At 44.3% G+C, this 15,404-nt stretch overlaps 1 protein-coding gene across 1 annotated transcript in view; it reads right to left on the reverse strand.

Moving 5' to 3' along the window:
• The window catches only part of LOC310792490 (ATP-binding cassette sub-family A member 2-like), a gene marked incomplete at both ends in the record, with an annotated part of 85,099 nt that overhangs the window by 33,161 nt on the left and 36,534 nt on the right, over positions 1 to 15,404 (reverse strand). The window contains 6 exons of the mRNA XM_083654170.1: positions 2,914 to 3,232; positions 4,506 to 4,615; positions 5,391 to 5,612; positions 7,922 to 8,206; positions 8,457 to 8,577; positions 9,441 to 9,640. Coding sequence (XP_083510296.1) covers positions 2,914 to 3,232; positions 4,506 to 4,615; positions 5,391 to 5,612; positions 7,922 to 8,206; positions 8,457 to 8,577; positions 9,441 to 9,640 — 1,257 coding nt within the window. The remainder of the gene's footprint in view (positions 1 to 2,913; positions 3,233 to 4,505; positions 4,616 to 5,390; positions 5,613 to 7,921; positions 8,207 to 8,456; positions 8,578 to 9,440; positions 9,641 to 15,404) is intronic.

Here is a 15,404-nt window from a genome sequence, read left to right on the forward strand (position 1 = left end):
TAGACCCTGGGGTAGTGTGTGTTCCCCAAATCCAAGGAGTCGTCAAGTCCAAATCCAACTGATCGTTAAGTGTGTGTTCCCCAAATCCAACTGATCGTTAAGTGTGTTCCCCAAATCCAACTGATCGTTAAGTGTGTGTTCCCCAAATGCAACTGATCGTTAAGTGTGTTCCCCAAATCCAACTGATCGTTAAGTGTGTGTTCCCCAAATCCAACTGATCGTTAAGTGTGTGTTCCCCAAATCCAACTGATCGTTAAGTGTGTGTCCCCCAAATCCAACTGATCATCAAGTGTGTGTTCCCCAAATCCAACTGATCGTCAAGGTTCACTTTATTTGTCTCCCGTGGGAGCAATTAGTCTTGGAGTAAAATATTAAAATGCAGTACATTAAGTACATTAAAAAACACTGTATATGGTGACACGTGAAAAAACTTAGCAAGTTGAGATAGTCACAGTCATTTACACTCCTCACCTTTCGCATCATACAATAGTGCAGTGCAAAATACATGGTTATAGTGTAATAGATTACAAAGTGTGTCTCACATTACATTACCTGCAAGCAAACAAGCATGTTAAACTATACATGCAAGTAAGCAGGCAGATATTAGAGCATGTGAAGCTATCTCAGAGCCTCCTGTCTTTCTGTCTGACCTCTAGGGGGAGCCCATTGATCAGTTTAACTGATAGAGGGACAAATTAATGCTTGTATCTATTGTGGTTACATAAAGGCAAGCGCGTCATTTTGTGTAGGGTCGGTGGGGTCCGGACCCTACCAACATTTCAGGGTGTCCAATTGTCCCTACCAACTTTTAAGCAACCTTATTTGCATTATCTTTGGAGTGCAGTTATATAGGTCATTTAGATTGTCTTCCCATATTTTGCAAGGATAGAATTGACCCGACCATTATTGAGTGAAATTAGTTTGCAATATGTTCAAAGTTACATTTACCCCTGTTTTTCACAACGGAATGGGCCAGTCCACTTTTTTTCCCAAAACTCCTGTTTGATTGGCTCATTTGGCTGATGACCAAACAAACGCCCACCCACACACAGTTTTCCGGGTTATAGAAATCACGCGCAGCAGACAGACCCTCCTGTTAGCGACAAATCTGGAGACTTTTTCTGACATGGGATTAACATTACCAGCAAGCAGCAGTGACGCAGCAGTGCAGCAGTGCAAGCAGCAGCAACCAGGTAAGTCCCGCTAGCATCGATGCTAATTTAGCAAAGTACAGCGCGCAGCTGAAGCACATGGCTATAATATGGACGTTAACGTCCATATTAAGTAGCCATGTGCTTGCGCGATGACAACAGTGTATTGGCGATGTCAAATGGTGGCAATTGACATCTGACTGAAGATCGTGCAACTCTTAGGAGGAAGAAATGTAGGATGTATGATGTGTGGGATTCAGTGGCAATTTTTTCTTTCCAAACCGGCTGTTTGTGAAAGAACATGATTAGATGGCTAAACCTCCAGTTTGTGTTTGTTAGTTACAATTATGCTGACAGGAGAGCTGAGCAGGTGGTGACATGAAAGTTATTGAGAAAAGGAGAAGATACTGAATAATGACATCACAACAGTATAATCCTAATGTTGATTTAAAATGAGATATTCGTCTAAATATGGCTAAAAAAGGGATCATGTCTATGTTCCCCGGGTTCTATGTTCCCCGGGTTCTATATTCCCCGTTTTTCACTAACCCTAAACCTAACCTCCCCCAGACCCTAACCCAAAACCTAACCTCTCCCACCCCCCACGCCTAAACCTAACCTCCCCCAGACCCTAACCCAAAACCTAACCTCTCCCAGGGAACATAGCGGGGAACATAGGACCCTATTTGGGAAAAGCGGGGAACATAGGACCCGGGGAACATAGGGATGACCCCCTGATAGAGAATAAAATTCTATACATCCGCTAAATGTGATTATTTATAACAGCTTATCTACCAAATGAATTGAAGCCATGAGTCTAGGAAGATTTATCATAAAAGTATATTTAATACCATACATTCTCTGCAATTTGTATATTGACAGAGGGCATGAATCTCAATGTACACATGTCTGATCGATGTACAGAGTCAAATATTCAGCAAATGGCCGACAGTCATTATGCTTTATACTGTAAAGGAAGAGGAGGAGGAAAAGGCCGAGAGGAGGGGGTGATGACTTGACTTGGAGCCTACAGGGCTGCCTGTCTGTATCAGTTTGTTATGGGACTTGATGCACTGTCCAAGGTTTCAGCAACTGGAGCAGTCCCTGCTATTCTATATGGGTGAAATGTCAGTGTGAGTCTATGTGTCAAATGGCATGGAACTTATAGCATAATTAGGCCTATAGCTTATTGATTAATGTGTCAGATGTCATGTTAACTTATATTTTTCTCCAACACCCCCTAAAAAAGGTAAAACAAAAACCTCAAAATTTTTTCGGCGGGGCGCCACCGAAACACCCTCCCCTCATGCCGTCCTCGACCCTACCAACTTTGACACCAAAACGACGCCCTTGCATAAAGGGACCCTGTATCTCCTACCAGAGTTCATCAGCACATACTCAGGGGTTCAACACATGATGGGAGGAGTCAGACAAAATCTTGTTAGCCTGTTGAGTGGTGGACTGCTCAAATATGTCTTGCAGGGTGAGGGGTGCGGGCAGTCCCATGATGATCTTCCCTGCAGTTTTGACCAGGCTAAAGATTTGAGCTTTGGACTTGACTGTGAGGTTTCCAAACCAGCTGGTGATGCCATAACGTAAAACGGACTCGGAAAAAATCGAGATAATATTGCTGCAGACACCAAAAACTCAAATCACAAACCCAAATCTAAGTGGTCATGCCCCGGTTCCCGTAAAGAAATGATTTGTCCCAGGCCTGGTTATGTATCATATTTTGGTGTCATTTGCTATTAGATGCACTTACGATGGATGGTGGTAGGAGGGGCAGCGGTGTAGTTCCACAGTCCGTCCTCGAAGCGGGGGTCCGGGTCGTCCGAGGGGGCGGGCGAGGGAGGAGGGGGTACGAAGTTGGAGAGTGGAACCCCCTGGGTGAAGGAGTCCAGACACATGGAGTCAAAGTAGCGGGCAGCCAGGGTCTTGGAGTTGTTGGCGCTGGGGTTGAGGGTCTGGGCCAGCTGGTCCAGGGTGCTGTTGAAGGGCGTTTTGAGCACGCAGGTGGCGCCGACGCCCGAGGGTAGACGCAGGGTGTTGATGATCTTCTGAGGGCTGGCGTCTGGGGACAGCTGGGGGGGGGTAGATACGCTCCACTTGATGAGGAGTTCTATTTCAAAATGTTATATATCATATTTTTTAAGAAGAAAAAAAAGGTTTATTTTTTCTGAAAATAGAGGATTTAGTCTGTCAAAGTGTCATCATACTGAACAAAAGCATTGCCTACTACACCTAGAAAAAAAACCATAGTATTTTGAGAATTAATTCTATAAGAGTAGGTGTTCTTCACATAAATTATTAAATATTTTTTTTATCATATCAAAATAACACACAAGATAACATACTAACATGTCTTATAAGCGAACAGCCTGGCCCTGGACGCGGGGCCGAGCAGGCCTGACAGAGAGGGACCAATAGTCAAGAAAGCCGGCAACGTAGTGGGCCTCCATCGCCTTCATTACGAAGCCGGGTCACTTTGCTTGCTCAGCTGAACGTCGCGGTGGTGTGTGAGATGTGTGCCCCGAGACGACGTTGCCAAATGAATAATAACACACTTGATTTGTGTAGCACTTTTCCACAACAGAGCTTACAAAGTGCTTGTATAATAGTAGTAGACACATGCAAACGCAACCGTAACCATATCTTTTTTCTGGGGGGTATGGTGGTGCAGTGGTAAGCGCTGTCGCCTCACAGCTCGAAAGTCCTGGGTTCGATTCCCACCTGGGACGCTGTGAACGCTGAAGGAATGCGTGCCCGTCCGCATGTCCTCGAGTGCCCACCGCCCGGGTGGGGTCGTCAAAAGGGCCTTTCTGTGTGGAGTTTGCATGTTCTCCCCGTGCCTCCCGGGGGTTTCCTTCATATAGGAACCCCCTTCACCAAAAACATGCAATATCCTGGTTGCTAATGTGGTTCCTCCTCTGGTCGTTAAGGGCGCCTGTTCAGAGGGGAACTGGTTGGAATAGCGTGAACCTCCCACGTGCTCCCATGTCCTACCGGTGAAGCTTCCTCTGTCAGGTGAAAAGAAGCGGCTGGCTAACTGCCCATGTCTCGGAGGAAGCATGGAGCCAGTTTCGGCTCTCCCCAGATCGGCAGAGGGTGGAGCAGCAACCAGGTTAAATAAATTAAATTAGCACTAATGGGGGATAAAAATGGGATAAAAAATCGGGGGCGGGGGGAAAAAACAAACAAAAAAACAATTATCTTTTTTCCCACGGGGTCACCCCCCAACCCCCCATGACTTACATATATCCTCATCTCCCTCGTGCTGCACTATGATCCCTCAGTTTGTACGAGTAATTATTGTGAAAATGGTCAAAAACAAAACAAATGCTCTTCCTGGAATGTGTCTGACCTGTACTGGGGTCTGTCTTCGTTGGCGTAGGGGATGAAGTTGCCTCTTGGTTGGGTGTAGTTGTGGTACTGAGACGGGGACAAGATCAGGGGCGGTAAGTCTCCTGCAAGACAGAAGAAATAGCTCGTTCATCTACAGTACCAGTGCTGCCTTTTTTGCATGTTATTTTCAAATGCAAAGTACCATTATGTATCAGTATCTGCCTAACAATGCAGAGAGCTTAGCATGGTTTTAGTGCGGTTCAACAAGTGGCAATAGAGAGAGTAGTAAAACAGACATTCAAAAATAGGAACATGTGGTGGATGATTACTATAAAGTAGCCTGGTAAACCAACCATAACTCACATTTCATTTGGTTCTGCGGGACCGTCTGGCCTCAAGCCCTGGGAGGGCTTTAAGCAGAAACTGCAAAGTGGGAGAGCCAATCAGCGACTGCGCTCAGTGCCCTGTGATTGACAGCGCAAGTTGGCCAATCAAGAACGCCACTAGCACTGCACTAACAAATCAATAATGGCCGCCTCCTTGCCTGATCGCCTCGAGGAGTAATGTCAATGTTCGTCTAGTTTAAACAGCCATAAAGTGCAGTTATTGCAGAAATAGACTCAATAACAAGTACAGGAGTATCGCCGCAACTATATAAAATATGCTTTTGCCGTTCTCCCGAGTGGATTTGGGTTTGACTGGATCCAACGCTGATTGGCTGAAGGAGTTGTCTGTCAAGGCAAGTACACCCGCCCCAACCTCCACCCACTGCAAAACACTGGGTGTAGGCTTCAGGCCAGACGGGAACGAAGAACGAAATGAAATGTGAGTTCACGTGAGCGGCTTGTTTACCAGGCTATAAAGTGTGTAATAACTAGAAGTCATCTATGGTCTCACCGATGGAAGGGACAGACAGAGTCACGGTCATGGCCACGCAGACAAAGAAGGCAGGTAGCAGGATCTGAGAGAAGAGGCCCTTGGTATTCCTCTTGGCACAGTGGAAGCGCTTGACGATGAGGCCGTGAAACTGGCGAAGCTTTAACCACCAGCCGTCCAGCTTGAAGCTGCCCTGCCCCTCCAGGACCTCCGGCTGTGGGGAGGAGGGGTTCTCTGCGTCCCCTGGAGGTGAAGGAGATGTCAGATGTGGGGGGAACAGGAAAATAGCAGATTGGATGTATCTAATAAGTTGTTACAATGCATGTCTGCACAACATCTAGACGTCAAGTCTGTACAGTACATACAGTACTGTATGTATGGCGTTCTGCACATTTCGCTCATTGCTAATCTGTATATATAGCACATATATCTTCATTTTTACATTTATTTTAATGCTGTATGATATTTCATATATATATATTTTTTCATATTGCACATATTCTCCATTGATTTATTGCTATATGCTATATGATGTTTTTCACACCTTGCATACACGCTGTTAATTCATACATTACATTTCATTCATCTAGGGCAGGGGTGGGCAACTATTTTTCATTGGGGGCCACATGAGAAACCCAGATTGTCGCTGGGGGCCAAACAAATATTGTCATACGGTAACCCATGGATGGGCAACTTTGATGAGAGGGCCACAAAAAAGATTTCCTCGCTACCAGATTTTGCTGAGGGCCGAACGGCGCCGGCGCGAAAAATTTGGGGCATTTGAAGCCAGGTTTAGAGAAATAACTAATTTTAAATGAACAGTTGTGATGTTATTATTCAGTCTTAACCACCAATATTTGATCCTTTTCTCACTCACTCCTATGTCACCACCTGCTCTCCCTGCAGTGCTTGAAATTAACTTTTTTGACCACCAATATGGCTGCTAGATTTTAAAGTTACCAGCCAATTAGAATTTCCACTAGCTGAAATGTTTTTCTTGAAATAAACCAGAATATGAGTGGGTTAATTTAAGTAGAGCCCGACCGATATTATCGGCCCGCCGATATTATCGGCCGATATTGGCGATTATCGATATATCGGTATCGGTAAAAAAAAAAAATTATCGGCCGTTTTTTTTTTTATATATATATATATATATATATATATATATATATATATATATATATATATATATATATATAAGTTATAGACAGCATGGACAGCATGTTGTGTATATTTGATATTTTTTCTTAACTATTTGTTCTATTGTGTTTTTGTATTTCTAGTTATTTATAATTATTAAATTCCCAGTTAAGTTTACTGTTTCATTGCATTGAGATTATTAATAAGCTGTAAAATATCCTGCCTACATCACATATTTCAATTCATGTCAACTCAATCATATCTTTGTCAAGTGTTTGATATTTGAGGGTTGCTGATGTGGTGCCTCCTCTGGTCGTTAAGGGCGCCTGTTCGGAGGGAGGGGAACTCGTTGGAATATCGTGATCCTCCCACGTGCTATGTCCTACTGGTGAAGCTTCCCCTGTCAGGTGAAAAGAAGCGGCTGGCTAACTGCCCATGTGGAAGCATGGAGCCAGTTTTCGGCTCTCCCCAGATCGGCAGAGGGTGGAGCAGCAACCAGGATAAATAAATAAAAAATTAGCACTAATGGGGGATAAACATTTGATGATAAAAACAAAAATAAAATAAAATAAAAATATCGGCCGATATTATCGGTATCGGTAATTTTTTATTCCCTAAAATCGGTATCGGTATCGGTTTCAAAAATCCCATATCGGTCGGGCTCTAAATTTAAGCATAAGTATCAGTAAGTGGCCCGGGATTCTCAAAGCCTGTGTTGAGGGTCACACGAACAAAAATGCACTCTTGAAGCTAAACAAATCCAAAACCAACGAGTTCATTATTTAAATTTCTACTTCAATGTAGAACGGTCATTTCTTACACATGAGATTACTTTTAGCCTTTTAGTCATAAAGAGTATTGAAAGATATTCCATATTCCAGACTGAAATGCTATAACAGAAGTGGAGTATTGGCCAGAATGACATGAACATTTTGGACATTTATTCAGCGGGTATTCAGGTGCACTGTAAAAATACAAATGTATCTTTTTTTTGCAATTCCATCGCGGGCCACATGTGTGATCTAGGGACTAGATGACTAGATTCTAGTCATACTTAATTATTCTGCTGTCTATTCTGGTGTTGTCAAAATTCCAGATGGTTTCTGTTTCCTCATTTGCTCCATTCTTATTTTATTTGGTCTGTACATTACTCTACTCCAAATTTCCCCACAGGGATAATTAACATTTGGTCTAATCTCATCGATCTTAAATTTCAGAATACTTTTACGATCGTGTCATTGCATCACGTCTTACTGTAACCGTATTATCTGAGACAATCTGAGCAGTCGGGGCAAAATCCAGAAATGGAAAAAGCCTTCCATTTCTCCACTGTGCCACCCTCAAATCTCTGGGTGGCAGCTGTCATAACGCTCACAGAGCGTCTGACGCAGCACATCTCCTTCTCTCACCCCTCAGGCTGGCCGAGTCGGATTCTTGGCCGTTGTCGAAGAGTGGACAGTACTCTCCGTAGAAGTCGGCGTAGAGCCCCCCCTCGTCTCCCCTCACCGAGCCGATGGACGAGGACGACTTCAGCGACGCCTGGCTGTGGCTCAGCCTGGAGCACATCATCAGGTTGCTCAGCACCACCTCCGGCCTCTCGCTCTGGGCCGAGGGTCCGGTGCCCCCCTGAGGCGCCCCCAGGCCCCCCGCGCTCGGCTTCCCCACCGAGCTGCCCCCCGGGGAGTCCTTCATGTCTGCCAAAGGGAGCAGGAAGGAAGGAGAGGACATTAGCATTTTAACGCGGCGCAAAATAACAAACTGGCAAAAGTCTCAAGTCAGCACTTTAACTCGAGATGATGCACATCTTGCAGAAATCTGTTCTCGTTGAGAAAGTCATAACTAATTGATGAAGCCCGCCGAAAACTTTGTGGAGGTGTTGAGCTGTGAGAGACAGCGTGTGTGTGTGTGTGTGTGTGTGTGTGTGTGGGGAAGGGGGGGTCTCACCGGCATCGCTGTTCTCCAGCGACTGGTCCTCCTCAGAGACTTTGAGGAAGACCTCCTCCAGGGTGGTGTCCATCACCCCGAAGCTGGTCAGCGCCAGGCTGTCCAAGCTCTGCTCTAAAGCCTGCGGGGGCAGATACAACAGAAGTGACCACCACTATATATCAATCATTTCACAAAGGCCTCAAGCTACACTCTCCAAACCGCTTTTTCAGATATTGAACCAATGTATTTCTTGGCTGTATGGGTGAAATATGTTCACTGTGCATTCTCCGTTGCCTGTTGCTCCTCTGTCTTTCTTCAGGTTGTATGGGTCAGGGGGCTCGGCATCTTCACGTGATGTGTCCAAGAGGATGTCCATGAGGTCCTAGTTGAGCTACCATGTTTGAAACGTCTGTGGTAGTAACCTTTATAGACTTTAGCTGATGAACTGCAAGTTACTGCTTCTGCTGTCATTAGTGGTATTGTAACATTGGTTTTTCCCCCCTTTCTCATTTCTCTACCATTCAAATTGCTTGGGGGAAGATTCATCACAAGTTCCCCAATTTCCTGATAAGGTCAATCATAATCCTTTGTGGAAGATGTTAGCATAGCATGTCAGCATAGCAGGCCTTGCTAAGTGTATGCTAGCAGTAACATTAGTTAAGTAGTGATTTGTTCCTGATTTTCTTTTTCTTTTTCATTGCAAATTTTTTGTTATAATATACCATATATAAATAGTCTAAATCCATACTTAAGGGCTATTAACCAGTTTGAACAGCAGGACTACATAAATATGTATGTTTATCCAACATACTGTATAGGCAAATCTTCTCATAATGTGCACCATCCCAGATTCTGGACAAATCAATCAGTCAGTTTTCCATGAAGATACAGGATATTGAGAGTGGCCCACAGACTCTCGCTATGTTGTTCTGCATGTCATGTTAAATGATATCTCTACTAGCGTCTTTGCCGATCATCTTAATATCGTTGTGTACTACGGACCTGGAAGAGCCTCTCGAAGCAGCCCTTCTTCACGGCCTCGGAGGGCAGCACATAGGACAGCTCGGTGTTGGAGTCGGACACCAGCAGGCAGGACGCTACGAACTGGCGGATGAACTGCGTGACCCGAGCCTCGGAGCAAGGCGACAGCGACGAGGATGGAGACAGAGACGAGGGAGGCTGCTGCGGCTGGCCGGCCTGCTCTGGAGGACGAGGAAAACAAAGCAAGGTGGATGAGCGGAGGAGGGAAGGAGAGGAGAGAGGCTGAGAGAGGAGAGAAGAACGAGACAGGGGAGCGGAGGAGGGAAGGAGAGGAGAGAGGCTGAGAGAGGAGAGAAGAACGAGACAGGGGAGCGGAGGAGGGAAGGAGAGGAGAGAGGCTGAGAGAGGAGAGAAGAACGAGGCAGGGGAGCTGGAGACTTCATGAAGGAAAGGAAGGTCATATTGGTCAAACTTACCTTATTAAATACACCTCCTAAGCCGGCAACACGTTGGCGGTTGAACACCGAACTTTTGAAGAATGCAGACTACTGTAAATTTGCCAGACTTGAAATAGATAAATTCCTATCAGAAAATGTCGGTTCTGTAGACGACCCGCGCATCCTCTGGTATGCTTTGAAGGGATGTATTAGAAACACCACAATATCTTTTGCCTCTCATCTCAGCAGGATTAAACTTAATAAAATTCAAGAATTGGAATCAACATTAGTCGAGCAGGAGCGGCAGCAGCAAATATCATTTTGTGAAACCAGAAATCTAAATATTCAAGTAACACGTATAGAACTCGACTCCCTCCTCAGAAGGAGAGCTGAATTTCTTATTCACAAAACTAGAAGAAATTATTACTTTAATGGGCCCAGGCCGAGTGAGTCATCTCCTTGCTCAGAGACTGAGACATGACAACAGACACACTATTATTTCTACTATTGTCTCTAGCCATTCAAATAACCCTATCACCAATCCTATAAATAATGAATTTCGTAATTTTTACTCTAGTCTGTATTCTTCAGAAGTGACTCTAGATCACGATAAATGTGAAACCTTTCTCAATAATGTGAACTTACCATCCCTAACTCAGGAGACATCTGAACAGCTACAAGTTCCTATTTCTCTTGAGGAACTTAAGTTAGCTACGCAGGCCATGAAAAAGGGCAAATCACCTGGCTGGGATGGCATTCCGCCAGAATTCTATCTTGCCTTTTGGGATTGCCTGGGTCACCCCATGTTACAGATGATCACCACTTCTATAGAACAGGGCTCTTTTAATAGGGATGCCAACTCTGCCATTTTGACTGTGCATTTAAAACCTAAGAAAGACCCCTCCCTTTGCAGCAGCTACAGACCTCTTTCAATCTTGAATGCAGAAATCAAGATATATGCAAAGGTGTTAGCCATGAGACTTCAAAAACATATGACCAAACTTATACATCACGATCAAACCGGCTTCATTAAAACTAGACAAGCTGCAGATAATATACGTAGACTTTTACATGTGATACATTTCACACAAGACACTCCTTCCCCTTGTGCAGTCCTCTCACTGGACGCCAAGCAGGCATTTGATCATTTAGAATGGGAGTACTTATGGATGACTCTAGATAAATTTGGCTTGGGCACTAACTTCATTAGCATGATTAAAGTTCTCTATGCTAATCCTTCAGCTATGATTATCACAGGCAATATTTTCTCTTCTCCTTTCTCTATCTTCAAAGGGTCCCGTCAAGGCTGCGTACTTTCCTCATCATTATTTGCGCTTTCACTCGAACCTTTAGCTCTAGCAATAAAACAACACCCTATGATCTCACCCATCACATTCTGTAACACTACACATCACATTTCTTTATTTGCCGATGATATTTTATTATACATAGACCATGCCACTACCTCCATACCATATGTTCTAAATATCTTCAAAGAATTTAGTGCCCTCTCAGGTTTTGAAATTAACTGGTCTAAGTCCTCCCTACTCCCACTTAACTCATCTCTTTGCCCTTCCACTTTACCTCCTCACATCCCAGTAGTAAAATCCTTTAAATACCTTGGGATAGAAATTTTCCCCTCTCTCTACATAACCACAACTAAAAATGACCAAGGTATTTTAAATAGAGTGGAAGCCGACTTAGAAAAACGAACTCTTCTCCCACTTTCTCCGCAAGCCCACATTTCAGTTAATAAATGGACATTTTAATTCATTTATTCTCCAATATGATACCCCTCTCACCTCCTAAAAACTACTGGGATAAGATTCACGCTCTCATTACAAGATTTATCTGGCGAGGGAAGCGCCCACGAATTAAATTGACTACTTTACAACGTGACAGACAGGATGGAGGACTTGCGTGCCCAACCTAAAGATGTATTTTTGGTCATATGTATTACGCCCATTATCAGTCTGGTTAGACCCCAACATTTCAATCTCATGGCGAACAATAGAGGAAAAAATAGCTTCTCCACACCGTTTACAAGACCTAATCTACTCTAATTTACCTCTTAACACGTTTACTGCCAATGACGAGTTGACTCGTCAAAAAAAATCCAACGGTTGACTGCCAATGACGAGTTGAGTCGTCAAAAAAAAAAAAAAAAAAAAAATTGACGGTGGGACGTGGATCAACGCCCCCCACGTCTCCTATAAAAATATTGGAGCCACCGAACGTGTACAACCCATTCCACCGACCCACTAAGTGGCGACAGTGCTCTCCAGACTAGAAAAAGCCGAGCCAAAACTGCAGGGGAACGCGCGAGGAAACCATTCTCATACTGTAAAATGGATTGGCGAAAACGCTTTCGCTTTCGCGCATTATCGCGCTGGGAGCTGGCGGTGGAGGATTGCAAATTTGCATAATAGATTATGCGTGCAACACACTTTGAAACACGGCAGAAAGCCCACAATCGCACGCAGCTTCATTGCAGCTGAGCTCACAACCGAAACGACTCATGCAGACTCGCCCAAAGAGCAGCCGCCAGCAGCCAGGCAGCACAGACAGGCAGAGCCTCGCTTGTGACAAACGCTGCAAAGCCACCAGAGACACACCCATGGAGGGAGGAGTTTGAAGGAGAGGGGGGTTTCCTGCTGCTATGGAGGAAATTACTGTTCAAAACTATTGTTTAGATGTCTGACGTCTTACGCCAAAAATAAATGGTTAAAGTGACTGTTCTATCGAATTTCACAAAAAGCCATTTATCTCAGAATAAATTTTCAGACGCTGAAACCATGCTGTATTCTACTGCTAATGCCTACATAACTACTAACTCTACAAACTAACTCTTTTAGACAGAGAAAGCACACATTCTATTAGTTCTTTTGAGATCATTTGTGTTCACAAAATCTTAGCAGAAAATAATCCTCAGCTCTTGAAAGATGAGCCAGAATCCTCAAAAAAAAACCTTGGCAGAACCTACCTACCGTATTGAAAAAACGGCTGGCAGTGAATGTGTTAAACGCTACAAATCAATGGGCCCCATAATGTCTTTTCTTTTATCCACTTGGCATAAGGTAGAGAAAGCCACCCATTCTCATGTAAAATGGCATGAAAATAGTCCTATTTTTCATAACTCTGCTTTACTTTCTGGAGGTGTCTCGTTTACTTTTCCTCAGTGGAGTAGTAGGCATCCATGTATTGGCTGATGTCTGTAGTGATGAGGGTCTCAGATCATTTAACGATCTTCGAGTAACTTATGATTTACCCGGCTTTTCGTTCTTTTTATATCTGCAACTCAGATCTTCCATGCGTGCATATGGCGTCCCCTGGACCAGTCCCTTACGATCACATAATCTTCATACTATATTTAATATAGGTGTACACACTACTGGTTTGGTATCCAGACTGTATAACTTGTTACTGACTTCCTCTTCTGGTCATCTTGCTGTCCAAAAAGTGTGGGAGAGAGACCTGGGTCTCAATGAAGGAGAGGTGAACTGGTCCACCGTATGGGACAATATAGACAGCACGTCCAAAAATCCAAACCATAAACTAATTCACTTTAATTTCGTACATAGACTTTATCTCACACCAAGAAAACGCAACCTCATGAAAATCATCTCCACCCCTGTCTGCCAAATGTGTAATCTCAACCTTGTCGGATCATTCATCCATATGTTCTGGGAGTGTCCTGGAGTTGTAATATTCTGGCAAAAGATTTCCTCCACATTATCGGATCTGTTGGACATGCCTGTCCCCTGCTGTCCTAAACTATTCATTTTGAATGACACATCACCTTTTGCTTTACCGTTTTATAAATCTCAGGTATTATTTACAGGTCTAACAGCTGCCAAGAAAATGCTCGCTCTAAGATGGAGTCCTCCACACATTCTCAACCATAAATCATGGATTATGTCCTTCCTGAACATTGTGCATATGGAACTATCAATAGCTCGAATGCACGGAGCTTGTGAAAAAACTTTATTAACATGGACCTCTACAGCAACTAAAGTCAAACAGCTGTTGACCTGATCATTTTTGTTTAAATACTCATTTTCTTTACTTTCTTTGTTGAATGTTAACAGTGTTCTCTGTTTCTTCTAAAACCAACGTGGGGTGGGTGGGGTGGGTCCGGATCGCCACAGGGGTGGGAAAGGGAGGGGGGGGGGGGGGGGGGGTTGTTTTTGTGTTTTTGTATTTTTGTCTTTATTCCTATTCTCCCTGATCCCTCCGGGGACATCTCAAAATGTACTTGACATTGTACTGTTTTATGTAACAAAATCATGAATAAAAAAATTGATAACAAAAAAAAATAAGTGCAACTGTGAAGTGCCTGGTTTGCCATGCACAATGTTCTGTGCATGTTTCAGGGTAGGATGCACAATACCCAAATAGGCTTAACTACACCATCAGACCATCAGCAGCCAAATCTGCCCTTCACACCTCCCAGTGTGTATCATCTACTCTGAATCTCTACATGCCAATTAGGGATGCAGCGGTATACCGTTTGAAGGTATACCGCGGTTTGAAAACGTCACGGTATCAAAACCACTAAGATTTGCCGTCATACCTTCCCCACGGTATCAGCTGTTTCCCCAAAACAAAGTGCCCAGGTCTCTTGCAGAGTGCAGCTTACGTGGCCTCTCCCCCTTGCTGCATGCCTACCTAGACTAGATCACAGTAGAGAGGAGCCGCAAGGACCCCCCTGAACTTTCCCCCATCTAAAAAGACGACGTCGGCTGTATGGTAATATTTCGTCTATTTTTGTCCAAGGTTATCATACCGTCAAAAACTCACACCGTTGCATCCCTACCTGCCAATAGGGCAGGCGAGGCCATGCAGCAGCCGAGCCGTGGGCGAGGCCGCGCTGCGGCTGAGCTACGTATGCAAGTTGCAGGGCGGTTGCAGGGCGAATCGAGCGCGCGAGATGCCTAGTTCTGATAAAAAACCTAATTTATTGTCGCAACAGTCGACAGACAAAAAGAAGAAAAAAGTTGAAGTTGACTCTGCCTTCTTCTTCTATGCCCCTCCCCCTCCTGACAAATCAATGTCTGCTTCTGACACGGGCCAATCCTACAGCGGCAATGTCCACCATCCATCCCCTCCTCTAAGGCCCCAGTATGAGCGTCATGTGACCAGCGTCATGTGACCAGGCTGCAGAGGCTCTCTCCTCTACAAAGTGTGCCAGAGAGTGTAACAGGTCTAGAGATAACTCGCAACACCCTTTCATCACATTCATTCCAGTCATACACCCACAGCGGGAACACATAGCAGCCTGCACATGCACACGCACACACACACGCACACACACACACACACACGCACACACGGACACACACACACACACACACACACAGATAAAAACACAGAAATCTTTTTCTCGCCTTGATAGGAATTAGGGATGGGCATTTCTAGCAAAAACACTATTCGAAATTCGCTGGCCAAATTCGAATTTAATTCGGGGAAAAAAAAAAATGTAAGATTTTTTTTTTTTTGTGAGTGAAATGTTGCATTGTCTCCCCTGATTCTAAGTCTACGGCTTTAT

Source organism: Poromitra crassiceps (genome assembly GCF_964638095.1).
Source record: "Poromitra crassiceps genome assembly, chromosome: 18".
Classification (NCBI taxonomy): Eukaryota; Metazoa; Chordata; class Actinopteri; order Beryciformes; family Melamphaidae; genus Poromitra; species Poromitra crassiceps.